This window comes from Dermacentor silvarum, chromosome 7 (genome assembly GCF_013339745.2).
Source record: "Dermacentor silvarum isolate Dsil-2018 chromosome 7, BIME_Dsil_1.4, whole genome shotgun sequence".
Taxonomy (NCBI): Eukaryota; Metazoa; Arthropoda; class Arachnida; order Ixodida; family Ixodidae; genus Dermacentor; species Dermacentor silvarum.
In genome coordinates this window covers 40,584,315-40,600,796 of record NC_051160.1, presented here as the reverse complement: position 1 = coordinate 40,600,796, position 16,482 = coordinate 40,584,315, and the positions used below count along the sequence as shown (strand labels likewise).

At 46.3% G+C, this 16,482-nt stretch overlaps 2 protein-coding genes across 2 annotated transcripts; both read left to right on the top strand.

The window, feature by feature from the left end:
• The first annotated feature begins 592 nt into the window (after positions 1-592).
• Positions 593-5,771, top strand: LOC125947097 (tetraspanin-33-like). Its single transcript, XM_049671445.1, has 3 exons — positions 593-943; positions 3,548-3,811; positions 5,736-5,771. Exons 1-3 carry the CDS (start codon positions 593-595, stop codon positions 5,769-5,771), a joined length of 651 nt encoding a protein of 216 aa, XP_049527402.1.
• Positions 5,772-14,603: 8,832 nt separating this feature from the next.
• Positions 14,604-15,623, top strand: LOC125947096 (leukocyte elastase inhibitor A-like). Its single transcript, XM_049671444.1, has one exon. The coding sequence runs from the start codon at positions 14,604-14,606 to the stop codon at positions 15,621-15,623; it is 1,020 nt and encodes a 339-aa protein (XP_049527401.1).
• Positions 15,624-16,482: the final 859 nt, after the last annotated feature.

Sequence of the window (16,482 nt, the reverse complement as noted above, 5' to 3'; positions counted from 1 at the left end):
TAATTAAATCCTGTAATTAAATCCTCCTTTGGTAATACAATGCCTCATCGTTAGCGAGGGAAAAAAATGAAGGGGAACTCGCAAAACCTTCAGAGGCAATCCTCGCTTTGCATGTGAAAAGTCAGATTCCAATGTTCACTCCTGGCTCCTTATTGTTAATTCATTTATTCAGTATATCTTAGGATAAAAATAAGCAGGCTAAAAGCACGGAGACAAGCAGTCATTGAAATCAACAATGGGTTAGAAGCACGGGATTAGTCGCGTCTCAGAGTCTGTCGATTTCTCGCCGACAAAAGCGGGCCTATCCTGAAAGTAGTGCAGCGGCAAACTGGGCCGATACTGGAGACAGTGTAATCCGCAGTCTCATTGTTCAGGTGGGTGGAATGCTAAAATGCTCGTGTACTCAGATTTAAGTTCATGCTTAAAGAACCGCAGGATGTCTAACCTAATTCGAAACCTTCCACTATGGCGTCCCTCACAACCCGAGAGTTGCTTTGTCATGCTGAACCCCACGAATCGATCACTCAGTCATCTTACGCATATATCAGCCAATAAATCAATCTATCAATCCACGATACACGTAGGGTCCTCGATGGTGCTCCTCAGCAGCCTGTACGCCATGTTCGACCCCAACGATTCGGATACGCCGTCGTCTGCAGCGCCCAGCACGTGGCCGGTGGTGCTGCTGTTTCACCTGGAGACCGTGCTCATGGTGTCCTCGGGCTTACTTTTCCTTACGGCCGGTGTGGGTCTTCTGGGCGCCGTGAGGGAGAACGTGCTCCTGCTTGAGGTCTACGGTTGCGCGATGCTGTTCCTGGTGGCGCTAGGCTTGGGTGCGTCCATGTTGGTCGCGGGCATACCGTGGCTTGCGCAAAGCTTCGTCACCGACCACGTGACTGAGGACTTCGTTGTCCACTACAGAGAGAAGGCCGATTACAAGAAGGTGAGCGTGCTTGCAAGAGTCATATTCGTACTTTATTTTAAAACCAAGCTTTCTCTGCGTCTTTCCCCCACTTTTTGGGTGCTGGCTGCGACTTTCTTGCCGAAAATACAGCTACTTGAGCCATTGGGCGTGTGTCACTCGGCATGTGCCCGAACAGACAACTTTGGTCACTGGATATGCGCTATTCGGTATGATACACTGGAAATTAATTGTTTTTGGCCAATTCTCCAGAATTCGTAGTCGACACTAGTTAGGTGCCGAAATATACAGGCGAAACAAGATGGCAAGATGTGAGAAGCCAAAAATCCAAGTCAGTTACAGCGAAGTGAAGTCATTTCAGTGCACATCAAAGAAAGCTTGGCATGTAACTAATTCCAACATATTCAAGGAATCTGCCGATTGTTTAAGGCGAAGCTATCTTTCCCTCTTCAACTGAATTTGACGCTCATCGTCGTTAGCCGAGGATCAGCCGACGATCGCAGCTCAATCTCGTGCGCGCAAGGGAGGAAGGCGGTGCGGAAACGCGAAGTCTTCTGTCGCGCGGGAGGCACGGATGGGAGGCGAGGAAGGGGGGTGGCGTTCAACTCTGGCGGCATCTGCTTACGCGTCGCAGCCGCGATCTGCAATTTGGACGAAATGCGCCGAGTGCCGGTAGCTACGTATGCGCTGTGCTGTCCACCTTCACTTAGCGTTCAAGCGAGAGACTTCACGAAGGTCAATTCGCTCGTTGCTGTAGCCTCGCTTCCTCACTCCAGCGTTTTGACAGTGAGTTTCCGCAGTCATCGAGTGAGATGAGTTCGTGTTTACATGTGCGCGTGTGACACCACGCTTGTTAATTAAGTTAGTAAGCAAATGTTTACAAGTTTATACGGCCGATAAAACTATTATATTTACTTCTTACAGCTGTCTACTAATTTGCTATCGCAATCGATGCTTCTCCTTTCGGGCGAAACTACATTTATTTTTTTTAATTTTCTTAAGTAAGAAGTTTGGGCGCGCGATTTTGTAGCGATGCCTTTTCCCATGCCGTTTCTTATCGCGCTTCGTCAGTGGTCATAGCGGCGCTCCGCCTATGTTATCAGTGGGATAAGCCAGTTGAAAACGGTGAATCAAAAGAGTGGCATAAAATCAAGCAAAAGGCGTGGCTACAAAATTCGCTTACTAACGGAGTTAACAAGCGTGGTGTCAGCGCGCACATGCAAACATGAATGGATCACACTGAATGACCGCAGACAACGACTGTCGAAACACTGGCAGCAAGCACAGCCACCGCAGCGGGCGAAGGTTCGTGCGGTCCATCGCTTCAACGGAAACTGAGCGGCGAATGCACAGCGCATACAAAGGTCATAGCCGTGGGGAGATAACAGATGGTGCGGGCAACCGCCACTGCCGCGGGCAAAGTACGAGCGCAGTTGTTGGGAGAGTAAAAGCTGCGCCCCCCTCCCTCCCGCGCTGCCTTCCCGCTTTCTTGCTTTCGCGTGAGAGATTGAGTGGCAAGTTCCCCTTACGCCCGGTTGGAAGATACGCCTTTGGTGCCGGAGCACAGCGTCGCCCCGCTTCCCTCCCTCCCATACCCCCACGGCCTTTCGCGCGACGGTCGCGTTTGCTTTCCGCCGTGCGCTCGCTCTCCGTGATGGCGCGCGTCCCCCGCGCGCGGCGACGATTTTGTCGCCCTTGGACTTTATACGGAACCTCACGGCGACGGCGACGGCGACGGAAGAAATCCGGTTGAAGTGTCCATATAATTGCTATCGCAATAATAGGAGAACAAGAGCTTAATTAAAATAAAAATAATGCATGGTAAAGTTGGAGCTTGATATCAGCATGGAGCAAGAAATAGAATTTGCTAATATACCGGTTGCTTCGGAAGTGCGAGAAATGAGATGCTTGATATGTGTATCCCAGGACTAATTTTCATAGCAGTAGGCTCCAAGAGTTTTCAGGGTATCAACGTCTATATGGTGGCTATGGTGGAATTACTCAAAACCAGACTGTCCGTTAGTGATAAGTTCACCTCAGAATGAGACTCTGAAGACTCTAGACGACACTATTTATGTCATTAGTTACACTCTAGGAATTCGGTGAGCGCAATAACAGCGTTATTTCGTTCACCGAATTCCCAGAGTGTAACTAATGACATAAGTAGTGTCCTCCAAGGTCTCAGTATGTGGTGTATATTGAATTCCTTAGAAATAAATGTAAACAAAGGAAAATCAGTCATACTTTCGCCCCATCAGGCAAACTTCCGACTAACGGACAGTCTGGTTTTGGGTAATTCCACCACAGAGATTGTTGATACATCAAAACTCGTGGGAGTCTACTCCCATAAATATTCGTCGTTCGATACGCTGGAGCCACGTTTAAGTTGTAGATAGTTAGCCAAAGCAATTACTAATGAATATACGAATTAAGTTTTTATTTATCAACTTTTCATTGCATGTTTTTCCTTTTTTTTTGGGGGGGGGGGGCGGATGTGCTACCAAATTCAGAAATGAAAGTGAACAAGTTGTTCTAATTCATCTTGACTTGCAACAGGGTTTGGGCACTGCGTAGTTAAAGGGTAAGCATTGAGCATTTGCGCTTGCTCTGGTTTCCACGGCGCAGACCATCGACTACCTGCAGACGTCCCTGCGCTGTTGCGGCATGTCGCAAGCCGGCTACCGGGACTGGCAGGCGAACGAGTACTTCGCCTGCAACGAGGCCAATCCTAGTGCGGAACGGTGCAGCGTTCCGCCGTCCTGCTGCCGCCGTACACCGCACCTCGGAGGAGTAGCAGACGATGCTCCCAAGGACAGCGGACATCCTCCAGTTCCCAGCACCCTGTGCGGACGCGGAGTGCTTCGCATGGCTGAGCGCGATGCTTGGAAGGTGCGAACAGTCGGGCGTTGCAAAGGTCAAACAACAGTTCGAGCGCCATTGGCCGGTTGTGTATACTCGGCGACAACTCGCAGTGCTAGTGGAGGCAAAAGCTATGGAGGCCGAGCTTCTGCGCTTGTGTTACTGCGCCAAGTAGTCCGGTAGAATTTGGCAGCGTTTTATGTTTCGGTTTCTCGGAGCAGACACTTAGCGAATCCTGCTACTTGCGAAAGTTTCGCATTTGCCAACATACGCAAAAAAGAAAATGAAAAATTATTTGCGATATGACACTGAGTAGTCTCTTTTTTTAACACACGTTTCTGTAGCAGAGCATGTATATGTTCGTTTTCTCTTCCAATACCTAAACAAGCGCAAATGAGGCTGTGGGACTATATTCAGGAGCGCTGTCAGCGAGATGTTCTTCGGCTCCGTATATTTCTCTTCATTTGCCACAGAAACGTTTCCGCGAGTGTAGTGACAAGTGGCCCACATTGACAAGTCGCGTTTGACGTTACCACCACCACGGCCACCACCTGCAAGAGCTTTTGCACAGGTGGTTGCCACGTCACCTAATTTCAATAGATACTAAGCAACAGTAAATCAGTCTATAGCCTCCTCAGAATTCAAGACCGGCTAATAGGTGTAATAACTTTCCAAGTAGGTTCTATATACCGACTGGCATGTTACCCTTCTCCTCCTATACCCCGCTCCCTCTCTTTCAAATAATCAGGGTATATGCTGATTGCAGCAGCTCCATGTATGTGGACAAAGTAACAGTTTCCTCATGATTATCGTCGCAAAAGCCGTTTTTATTGAACCGAACACAGATATGAAGGTTAACATCACGTGGTAGGTTTGCATTTGGATGCTGCTTCTTTGATTTTCAGGTGAACTCGCCATGTCCAAAAAAGCACTCCACGCCTGTTTTTTTTTTCTGTTTTTTTTCGTCTGTTCTGTCAAAACTGTCAAGACAAAACTGGTGCCAATTTTCACAAAAGCTGCCAGAAATAATCTGCTTAACGCTTGGATGCAGCTACACATGTACCTGACTATGTGTCACTTTTGAGGTTATTTTGAATATGAATCAAGGCAGAGTACCCAACCGTATTCCACAGCACTGAGTACGATTGACTGATAGACTGGTGGATTTTTCCCTAAAGACTATCTCCCTTCCCGTGGGCAAAACGGGTTCTTAACACTGCTAGTGGAGAAAATGAAAACACAACTCAAACGCACGTCATGAAGCCCCATTTGGTGAATACTAGACCTAGTAGGTAAGCGCCAGCACACATGCACATAACACACAATTTTATAAATGGACAAAGCACAAGCCCCGCTTTCAAAAGTTGATTCTTTACAAGGCCAGACTGAATTCAATGCCTCGGAGTAACTAAGTGCGCCCTCACAAATTTCAACTTATTTCCGCATTTTCTGGCACTTTTTAGGCAAGGAACGTTCCATAAGCTTGTTGCAATGTGTCTTTGGTTCCTTTAGAACACACGTAATGCATTTCTCCGCAGATTATCAGTTAACTGCAGCGAACTTAAGGTTTGGGAAGCAAAGGACCCATCAAGTGCCCATGGAACAGCTCTTCACTCCGTCTCCTGTTACACTGTAATGTAACGAAGCAAATGAAGCGATCAATCAAGCAGTGAACTAGGTTCTCTCAAAATGCATGCCGTTTTAACAGTTAGTTTAAAGAGAGCAAGAAAAATTGTTTCACACTGTATGCAAAAAAAAATAACAAACTGAAGAAGACACTGAAAAGAAAACAACAGTACATGTATTAGTAAATTAATTTTCTGCAACACAAAGAAAAGTCCACTTTATCTGACCCTGAGAAGAATGTTGATAAGCTAGGAAACACGAAAAAATGGAAGACGCCTAGTGTCGCCACCTGCACTCCCACACTTCCTTACTGCACTTCTCTCATCAGCCAGCCGTCACGTCAGACTTTGACGGCCTCTGCTGAGGCCTAGTTAACTTTTCATCGGTAAAGATGGAGTCCGTCGCGTCCTGTAAAGGAGCAAAGGCTGAATTTGTTAAACTTAAGAAACTTTCATTGAGCCGGAACTGGTCCCCATGCCAACAATTTACTTTGAAATCTGTGACGTTACACTGAAGTACAAGCATTGGGGTATCGTTGGGAAATTTGCAAAACAAAATGAATCTTTGACCTTCATTTGTCCTTTCAACAATAAACCTATTAGCGTGGAATAAACGACCCGCCGTGGTTGCTTAGTGGTTGTGGTGTTGGGCTGCTAAGCACGAGGCCGCGGGATCGAATCCCGTCCACGGCGGCCGCATTTCGATGAGGGTAAAATGCAGAAAAAACCCGTGTACTTAGATTAGGTGCGTGTTAAAGAACCCCAGGGGGTCCAAATTAATCCGGAGTCCCACCCCCCCCCCCCCTTGCGGCATGCCTCATAATCAGATGGTGGTTTTGGCACGTAAACGCCATAATTTCATTTTGTTTAATTTCTTGAAATTAACGCAAGTAGAGTTGTTCAGAAATATTTCATAAGACTAAAATTACTTAGCGTTTCTGTTTAGTGTCATTTTAAAACACGGTGAGCTCGGTCGGAAACTCCAGGGTGAGGCGACACCCGTATTTCGTTTTCTTGCACATTTTTCTTGCCTATTGAACCTCTCTTCTAGTGATATGAGTTTCGCCTATTTAAGAAGCGCAATTTAAACATTCACTTCAACGTATTATTCCTCTTCGATGTCCCTTGAAGGGCTTCCGGCCAAATACTGCGTATATTTCGCAAATTTTTGGGCAAAATAAAACACGTGGCATGTTGTCACATTGAAGTGACGGCGAAGAATGGAACTGCCAAAAGCACCAGTTCTAAATTTATATCTTTAATAGGGCGAACGTGTGCCCAGAAAAAAGAAGCAACCCTCAAAACGCAAGATAGCGGAGAGCACAGTCGTCAGACATCTAAATGGGATCTACGGGTCTAGCAGGTCACGTTTGTCGAGTATTTAGGCACGAGTATTTAGGCATTTCAGCGTAATCGCTGATTCTCTAACGTTGATAATTTGCCCCACCACTTCCTTCGTGCCCACAATCTGATTCTATATAAAAACTCTTACGCTATAGAATAGGCGATGGCATTCTGGAAATTTCGGGTACGTGCAGCTGCGTTTTGCGCCAAAGAATAACTTTGAGCCGTGGTTTGTCGGTGAAAACAGTTCCCGAAAAAAAATATTAACAATACGCGTGTCAGTGTTTAAATTAAATGCCGCGGTTTTTACGTGCCAAAACTACGGTGTGATTGTGAATCATGCAGTAGTGGAGGATTCCGGAATAATTTTGACCAACTGGGGCGTCACTTACACGACGCACGTCTATACCTTTCTTTCATGTGTGACGCGCTACTTTTTGCTCGTGAATGTGAGCAGCGAGGCAAGGCTCTGTAGCTTTCGTAGCGCTATGTGCTGTGACGGTGTTCCAGTACTCGCCATAGACGGTTAAACAGACAGCTAAGCCGAGAGCGGCAAGTCTCGTTCCAGTTCTGAAGAAGCCCGCAAAAAAGAGAGCACCGAAATCAAAAACGATTCAGCCTATATATTTTACTGCTTAAACAAGATGGCGGGTGAGTAGAACGATTGAAAAAAACTCGACGGAAAGGTCGTCTGTGAAAAACAAAACTCATAGTCAAACTTTTTCATTACCCTGATATATTTTACGATGCGCTTTTTCGAAGGTTCACACAGGCAAAGTATTCAGGTACAGTGGTGATGTGTCCATTGCGTAGCTTTCCTTTTTTTTTTCTTTTGACGAGACGTGTTTCAGGTGCATTCTGCTCAACGTAGACCAGTTTCAATACAGGCAAGAGTTGGAACACAGGAGTCGATTCGATTCACCTGAACTTTCTGAACTAGTTCGTGACGTGCTTCGCTTCGCTATTCGTTTCACCGGTCGAACTCAGTGTACACTCAGTGTAGGCTTAGTGCAGTGTGAGTTCACAGTATTCCCTGCAAAACGTCAGACAGCGCTAAGGCAGCGTTTGTGCAGGAGGTGCCGTGCCGGTTCCGCACGAGCAAGAATTGGCGCTGAACTGGCCGGAACTAGTTCAAGGAAACGCAGGGCGAATCAAATGGGCCTACAGCCAAACGCATGAAACGAAGTACACATTCTTGGTGGAGACGTTAACGGGGGCTTAACGCTTTTTTTCAACAACGACCAGGTGGTCCACCTGAGGGGATGCGGTGACGCCATGTTTCAAACTCTCCGTGCACACAACTTCGAGCTCCTCGTCGTCATGTTGCTGCTCGTCTTGTACTTCATGCTACTTTCTGCACTCGCTAGTTCGGTGCGGTCGCAGATCAAGTCGCTGACCAGGATATACGATAAGTACTACACGTGCGTATGCATAATTTATTTCCATCGTTGTTTCAGATAAAACTTGCTATTTGGATGACAGGGCTAAATGGATACTGCGTGTCCCAGCTAACGTAAGCCATGCAGTTCTTAGTTTAATTTGTATAAATATTATTCTTTTATACTTCGCCGGGTAATTAGTATACGCAATATTTCTCTTGGTGGCGGAAGTTGATAGATGAAGACTGTACAGTTGTTCGGTTTTCGAATATTGAACCAGTTTTTTTAACTTCAACGATCAAGGTTACTTGGGACAAACTGCAATTATATAATTATTGCCTAACAGTGACCTTGGCATCCCGTGCACTGCTTAAGTGGATGTGGCATATACCATGTGTTTCAGCGACTACTGTCTTTAATTAATAAAAAAGCAAGATATTTGTGAAACGTTACTTGTTTCAAAACAAACAATAAAAAAACAGCGCACAAAAAAACTCGCTATTATGTAACTGAGCAGCCCATTTAACTCAGCTTTGGTAGCTAACATTTCAGTTATCAATGTTCAACCGGCATTGCCAGTTGAACGTTTGTAGCTGATGGAGAGCCGATAACAAATTGGCTTTTAAAGCGGATCAAAAGCGTTTATTTAAAGAACGCTGGACCGAAGGGTTCTGACTCATTTTCAGGGTAACACGGAAACTGAGCGCGCCAGAGGCAACTATGTTAGAATGACTGTCGACGTCCATGCAATTAACACTGAACCAGCGGATCAACACACGTACCACATTGGCACCGCCGAAACGCGTCATGTATTAGGCGTGTACACTTTCCGTGCTCCTCTGTCGTGCTTCCTTCTGGACGCGCTACGCCATCTAGTGACGCCGCAACGAAGTTCAGTTGTGGAACGTGTCTAAGTATACATTCATACAACATTGTGTCAATATATATGACAATCGAGCGTTCGATTCCGCCCCACACAGGATAAACTTCAAACTATTATTTGTTGTGCTCAAAGAGCGGCACACATCCAGTTTCGCACACTCAGTGACCCAAGTTGGTACAATGGTTGAATTACAGCCCCGGTTTCCTTAGCACATGTCATTCCTCAGTGACCCTAGTTGGCGGGAAAACGTTCAGAGACATTCCCCCATTTCATCAAACGATCCGGTGTCGTCCTCCACTCCACCGAGCTGAGGACAGCACCGCCCATCGTCGGAAGAAGACGCTAAACTTCTCACGGATTGTCGTGGGGTGTCAATGAAGCTCGGTTTACACTTATGTCGAAGTACGGCGCGGCCATCCGTTTACTTGGGCTGTCAGGGCCATCCTCTGGCTCCACCAATCAAAGTACCATTTCCGAGGGTGGCCGGCCAATCGCAAACACCACTGAATACCTTTCGGAATTCGCCGCTGGTTTTCAATTTTTCTGTTGGGGCACATTAGCATGCGTCGATGTGTAATAAATGTTTTTGAACAAATATACGGTAAAATATGTCAATTCCCTTGAAGCATTACTGTGAATACTTGAAACGCCCAAGGAGGCGTACCAACTACAGCTATAGTTAACTAAGGGCACAGGACAATTTTATCACACGCAATAAATAACATTATAACCCTATATCAAGCTTGCATTAGTCTTTTCTTATTGTTTTTTTCTGACCTCCTCCGGTTTGGTGGTCAAGTTTGCGCATAAGGGTTAAAAGATCTGCTCGGAAACCACTGAACTGCTTAATCTGCCACGTTTACCTCGCCTTCCTCGTCAGAAACTGTACACTGCACATTTTTTTTTTTTTTGAAAAAAAATGAAGTCAATGACGAAGCAAGGCTAATGGGTGCCAAATAAACTATGATTATGCGCGTCGCTATTTGCTCCCAACACAGCCATCGTTCTGCAACGCGATTAACTACAGCCAAATTTTATGCCACCTTTAAAATGCCGCCAGTTTTGCAACTCATGTTAGGCGATTGCGTTCATTGTATGCCCTAAACTGCAGGACTGTGTATCGTGGCCAGCAGTCCATGCTTCGCGCGTACGAGCGCTGCCTGAGGCTCGGTGAGGCTCAGAGTGCCGGAGTCAAGGCCATGAATATTCCACGTTCTCCAGCACCAGTAATGTCCCCTGCCGACGTTGGGACGCCTCGCGGCCGCCCGGTCTGGCAGTACAAGCCGGTACCGCCGCTGTGATCTCCCTAGCGCTGCCTTGTGACCTGTGGAGGTTGGTGCACAACTGTGACACACATACCGAGCCGACAGTAGACTGAGAATAACGTAAATGGCGACAATGCATCGTGTTCTCTGACTCCAGCAGTGAGAAAATTCGAGGACGCTGAAGCTTTGTCTTTAAGAGTAGAACGCGGTAGCGTTATCGGGACCCGTTCGCATCGCATCCTTCGCATACGACAAGTAGGCTTCATTCACTCCGACACTGAATGTGGGAAAGCCAGCTTACAAAGGCCAAGCTTACACCAACCCCCTTAAAGTCGGCTTCACCTTTAAACTGAAATGTTTTGCTGGAAAGACTTTTTTCCAGGGGCAATATAAGTGGTCTTATATTAAAATGTGAAGGCCCTAGCACCTTTTTAACATTTTAATAATTGCTGGCTATTGCCCAGACGCGCGCAGGTCTGGTAGAAATGCTGGAAAAGGCGTTTGTGCTTGAGTTTCTTCGTAGCAGAATTAGGTTTTCTCGTACATTCAAATTACAATCCGACGCCGATTCGTAAACAATCCGACGGCGAATCCGACGCTGAAAGATAAAGTCGTACTTTACCAATTCTCTGACGGATTTCACTGTGAGAAATTCAATTTTCGTTCCCCAAAACCTTGCACCACGTGAAGGGCCTGCGCGGTCGATGTGGTTGGATGATTTTCTCCGCCACCCGCGATCGCACGCCGGTTGCCGACGCCGGATTTTCTGCGACACGGGTCCCTAAACGCTATTGCGTTACAACTTGGCAGAAATATACCAGCTGATTGTGCGTATGTGCGTGAGTGGGTGTGTATGTTTTTAAGAGACGGACTCATGTGCATTACAGGTTGTAGCTAATTAACAAAGTTTGACAACTTCAATAGCCGACCAGTGCTGAAGTCATATCCATTAAGCAGAATTTATATGCTTAGCACCTGTGTGTGTGTGTATGCGCGTGCGTGTGCGCGCTTCGAAATGCATTATTATTAATGTGGAAGCATTATAATGGCCCCTGAGACGGAAAATCCGGCGTAGTTATCGGAGTGACCACCATGTCCGAAAAGGCTACGAACCTTCGACCTTTGGTGGGGGTCGAGCCCACGACCATTGGTGGAAGTCGAATCCGCGACCTTTGGCAGTAATTAAGGCGCATTTAATTAAGGCGTAGTTATTAAGATTTAGAGTTAATTGAGGCACTCGAACCCACGACCTCTTTCAAGCCGACTCGGAGCAGTGGGCGTGTTCCACGCGGTCAGTGATGGTCTTCAGTTAACATCTTGGATGCCAACTTGGGCACTGGGCATGTATCAGTGGTGGTTGTCGTTGTTCAACGAACATATTTGAAACAAACTTGGGTAACTAGGTATTCGCCGCTAGGAATATGCCATTCTACAACGACGATCATAGGCATAGGCCCCTGAAAGAGCTGTGCCGAAAGACCATAGGCATCGCGCGCTGGTCGCAATGCTTTCGCGTTCATCCCCGTAGGGATATCTAAGTGCCCCTTGAAATATTCCACGTAACACTTATCAGCCCCCTCATTTCTCCACGGGCCCTTGCTAAACGCAGCATTGTCCGTGTCGTTTCCTTTCTCTATTCTTACCAAAACTTTTCGTGCAATTTCTGCACCTCTTCTCGCAGCATCTGCAAACAGGCCTGATGTACCCGAAGCCCGCTCCACGACGCATCGATTGCCCATACACTGCGGTTTCACTTTGATTGGTGTGCTTTGTATTTGTGATGTGGATCACTACATTTACAGGCGGCGCAAATCCTGACAATAATATTATTCTGCGTTCCCCGCCTATGTCTTCGTGCACCACTGTCTTGATAATAATCAACGGGACATATTTGCCCGTGTAGATCACATTTCTACATTTCAATGCTCGACAGATTTCACATGCGGTAAATAGTGTAAAACGAAGTGCCTGTTTGCAATACGTGCGCAAGCTTTGTTGGTTGTATCTTAATAAACGCTCTTTTCAGCACAAGCAAGACCTCTCCTTCACGCTAGTTATATCTTAAGCTAGAAAAAAAGATTGCTACAGAAAAATAAAAAGACATCGTTGCAGAATGAACAAAAATGAGCAACGACCCTAATCGTTGGCTTAGGTGTCTGCTAGTGGCACGCGCACCTCGGCCTTGGTGTACCCTGGTGTAGGGCGGGAAACCGAACTCGGAGAAGGGAGCGAACGGAACTGGCGGGAAACCGCCACGCACGGAGGAGCGGGTGAGGGAGCCGAGGAGGGCGAGGAGGGCGTGACGCGTAGCCCCCTAGCGAATGGCGGAGCGGAGGCACGGAGCTTCCTCCAAAATTGCTAGAGGGGAAGCTTTTTAATGCTGAAACAATGGCGCGCGCTGAAAAATAAGCTCGGTTACGATACACACAGGCTGTGTCATATCACAATGTCGCGGAAATCCATACTTATTAGGAAGCATCCTGGCTACGGTACCGTTCTGAACGCACCCTGCTATTGCGTTCCCTTCATCAGCCCAGTAGAATTGACGAAATGGAGGAAGACTTTTATATGTAAATATACCAATTACTGGCTGAGATTCGTTGAGTGCAACCTGTCCTGAAATAAAATTTATTTATTTATTTATTATTTATTTATTTATTTATTTATTTATTTATTTATTTATTGGTCGCGATATCGACCTATAAGTACCATTTTATTTTCCAACCTTCATGACAGCCAAGTCATCTTCACCTTTGCCCACTTCATTTTCCGTTAACCGCAATGCCATGTACTGCCGCTGCAGCTCCCGCGAAAATGCTGAAACAAATCTTTTTTATGGGAGCTTCTTTATGAAATTTGCAGGCGCAAGTTGGAATCAGCTAGCGCAAGACAGGGGTAATTGGAGATCACAGGGAGAGGCTTTCGTCCTACAGTGGACATAAATATGAAATGATGATGATATATATATATATATATATATATAATACCCTAGCTGGTCCAACCGCGTACTACAATTTCTTTTTGTCAGCGTCCCTGTCATCATCATCAACTCAAGAAAAAGAGAACGGTTAAGTACTACAATTTCTTAAAAGAATTTTTTTTTAGCTACCTACTGCCGCCCGATTCTTGGCCTATTCCCCTCAGTGGGTGCGAGCCATGGTGAAGGATCATCATCATCATCATCTTGTCAGCGTCCCTGTCATCATCCTCAACTCAATAAAAAGAGAATGGTTAAGAATATAAAATCGATATTTTTTACAGTTACTATTCTTGTTGCTTTTTTAATCGAATTTCGTTGCCATTATTATTAATATTCTATTCTCTCATACGCGATGCGTTTTCGCAAATCCGCCATAGTGGGTAAAATCCAATGATTGCGAACAAGAAAGAACAAGAGTTCGAAAGATGGCATTAACACAGAAGAGTCCGCACAAATCTACTGAAATTCCAAGGTGAGCGCTCTCGAAAGAACAGTGCCATATTATCCTGTAGTGGCGCCATAGCTGGAATGAACTTTAATTTTTATGAACGCCTACTAAATCTCATGACATGTCACGCTGAGAAATTCTAGTGTGTTCACGTAATACTTGGCATGGTCGCAGTGCTTGGCCGAATCATGCGCAAACAAAGCGCTCCGCCCATGGCAGTGGAACATTTTTGAATCCCTTTCAACTTTGACCACGTTGCTCTGTATCAAACGCTGGAATTTTCGTTTCTCTAAATACGACAAGCTGCCATGAGTCGCGCACATACATTTAATATTAGGCTGTTTGTAAGACGGCGCCGAATTAAAGAATGACAGATGTTTAAAGATTGCTCCTGTGACAAAACGTAGACTTTATCGTAAAAAGTGAAAGCAACCTCAACGTGGAAATCTTTTTTTTTTTTTTTTTTACAATTTGGCACTCTTGGTCGGAGTGCAAACGCGGAGTAAGTCAGTTCTGAAGAAGTCAGAATTCTCACTTAGATAATATGAAACAATTGATACAACCCCTGTTTCCTTTTTTCCACCCCTGAAAGATCTTTTCAAGTGTAACAATATTCGCTTCAGTAATAGAGTTATTTTCTGTTAATGACTGTTATTTTATTGTGATTTGAGTCTATTTCCTATCAGTTACCAGCGGGGCACACTGTACTTCCTCCAAAGTTCACTTTATATTGTTTTTTTTTCCTTTCCCTCTCAGACCTCCTAGCCCAGTCACAACGCAAATACTCACTGAATCGGTGCTCAAGTTCTCCGTCCAGATGTATACGCAACTGCAGTCCCAAAACAAAAACGGCGAGAACATCTTCTTCTCTCCATTCAGCATTGCTGTAGCCCTTACCATGACCCTCGCCGGCGCCCGAAACAACACCGCCGAAGAACTCGCCGCCCTCCTGCACGTCAAAGACCACCAGGAGAAAATTCACGACCTCTACGCGAAATTTCTCAACAAACTCTCCAAATTCGCCCCACACGTCGAGTTCCACGTGGTCAATCGGATGTACAGCGACCAACAATTCCCGGTGCAAAAGAACTACCGTTCGCACTTGGAGAAGTCGTACGGCGCCACTATCAGGTCCGTCGACTTTGTGAAAGACCACGAAGCCGTACGACTCGAAGCGAATGCGTGGGTCTCGGAACAAACCGCATCGAAGATTCAGGACCTACTAGCACCTGGAAGCGTCGGTGCCAGTACTGCGCTAATCTTACTGAACGCTATTTACTTCAAGGGCTTCTGGAGGTCACCCTTCGACGCAGCCGACACGGCACCCCGTGACTTCCACCTCGACTCAAACAACACTGTGCAAGTGGACACCATGTTCCAGGAAAGCGAGAGTTACAAAATAGGCAGCTCCAAGGACCTCAGGGCCCGAGCCCTGGAGATGCCTTACCGAGGTGGCAAGATGTCCATGGTGATCCTACTTCCAGACGACGTAGAAGGCTTACCATTTCTAGAAAAGCGCCTTTCGCCGGAGAGACTCAGCACACTTCTCGGAAGCCTACAGAGAAACGACAGTGTCCAGCTTATTGTTCCCAAATTCAAACTCGAACGTTGCCTCGTTCTCAACGACATTCTCAAGGCCCTCGGTGTCGTGGACTTATTTAGGCGGGGAGTCGCTGACCTCTCGGGGATCTTCGAGGGCAGCAAGCCAGCGGTCTCCGACGTGGTCCACCAGACATTCCTCCAGGTTGACGAGGAAGGCACAGAAGCAGCGGCTGCTACAGGAGTGACCTTGATGCTGTGCTCCGCTGCGATCAACATGCAGCCGACGCACTTTGCTGTCGACCATCCTTTCATGTTCATAATCAAGACTAATGAGCCAGATATAATCCTCTTTGTTGGCTCAGTGAGGAAACCGTGAAAACTGCAGAAGAACGTGTCAACGTACACTCTTTTCCTGGTAATTGTACACTCTTTTCCTGTTGATTAGAAAAATTAGGCATTTTTCTCTCCTTCGATCGAGAGTACCATATATATATATTTTTTTCAGAGTAAAATAGAGAAATACTGTTATTAAAATTGAGCTGCCCTTGCAGTCTCTTATAAACCTGTGTCCGCGTTCCGCCGTCTTGAAATTTTCGACGCTTGTCGGTGTGTTTCACGGTGTGACATTCGTAATGAAAGATACTACACGTAGCTATAGTTAGGTGTACGTTAAATAATACCGCATGGTACAAATTATTCCAGAGCCCTCCCCCACGGCGTACGTCCTTCATGGCCCACTGTGAAGTATATTGGACGTTAAAGGACACGAATTTAATTTTATGTAGTTGTCGCTTGACCTAGTCGACGCGCTGTCATACAGTCTTGGTATACCAGATCGTGCATCTGCACCGTATTTCAATACGAATGTTACCGGTCGAGCGTCGGGTGAGATCTCGTTATTGTTTCTTTAGAGGACAATTTAAGCAGACAAATATTTAAGATTGTATTAGCTGCAAAGTGCTTTGTGGCATGACTGAAGCGGGAGAAAGTGCCAGGCAGCGGAGTGCTAATTCTGTAAAGGGCGCCGAAGCTCCACAAATGAAGTGAGACGTTCGGGCTTAATGGAGTCCTCGCCGAAGAGCCCCTCTGCGAGAGGCCACTGTTACGATTCATTTTGCGCGGCCATGCCCAGAAGAACCGCAAACGCATGGGAAACCGCGTGCCTAACGATCTCGTTCGTCAACATGAACAGACGTGTCCGTCGCGTGGGTCCGAGGGGCGTATGCGCAGAATGT

Excerpts from the sequence above, each read along its gene's own strand:
- LOC125947096 (XM_049671444.1), top strand. The coding sequence starts at position 14,604 with ATGACCCTCGCCGGCGCCCGAAACAACACCGCCGAAGAACTCGCCGCC.
- LOC125947097 (XM_049671445.1), top strand. The coding sequence starts at position 593 with ATGGTGCTCCTCAGCAGCCTGTACGCCATGTTCGACCCCAACGATTCG. Across the intron at positions 944-3,547 it reads AGAAGGCCGATTACAAGAAG|ACCATCGACTACCTGCAGAC; the intron begins GTGAGCGTGCTT and ends TCCACGGCGCAG. Across the intron at positions 3,812-5,735 it reads CTGAGCGCGATGCTTGGAAG|CCAGCCGTCACGTCAGACTT; the intron begins GTGCGAACAGTC and ends TTCTCTCATCAG.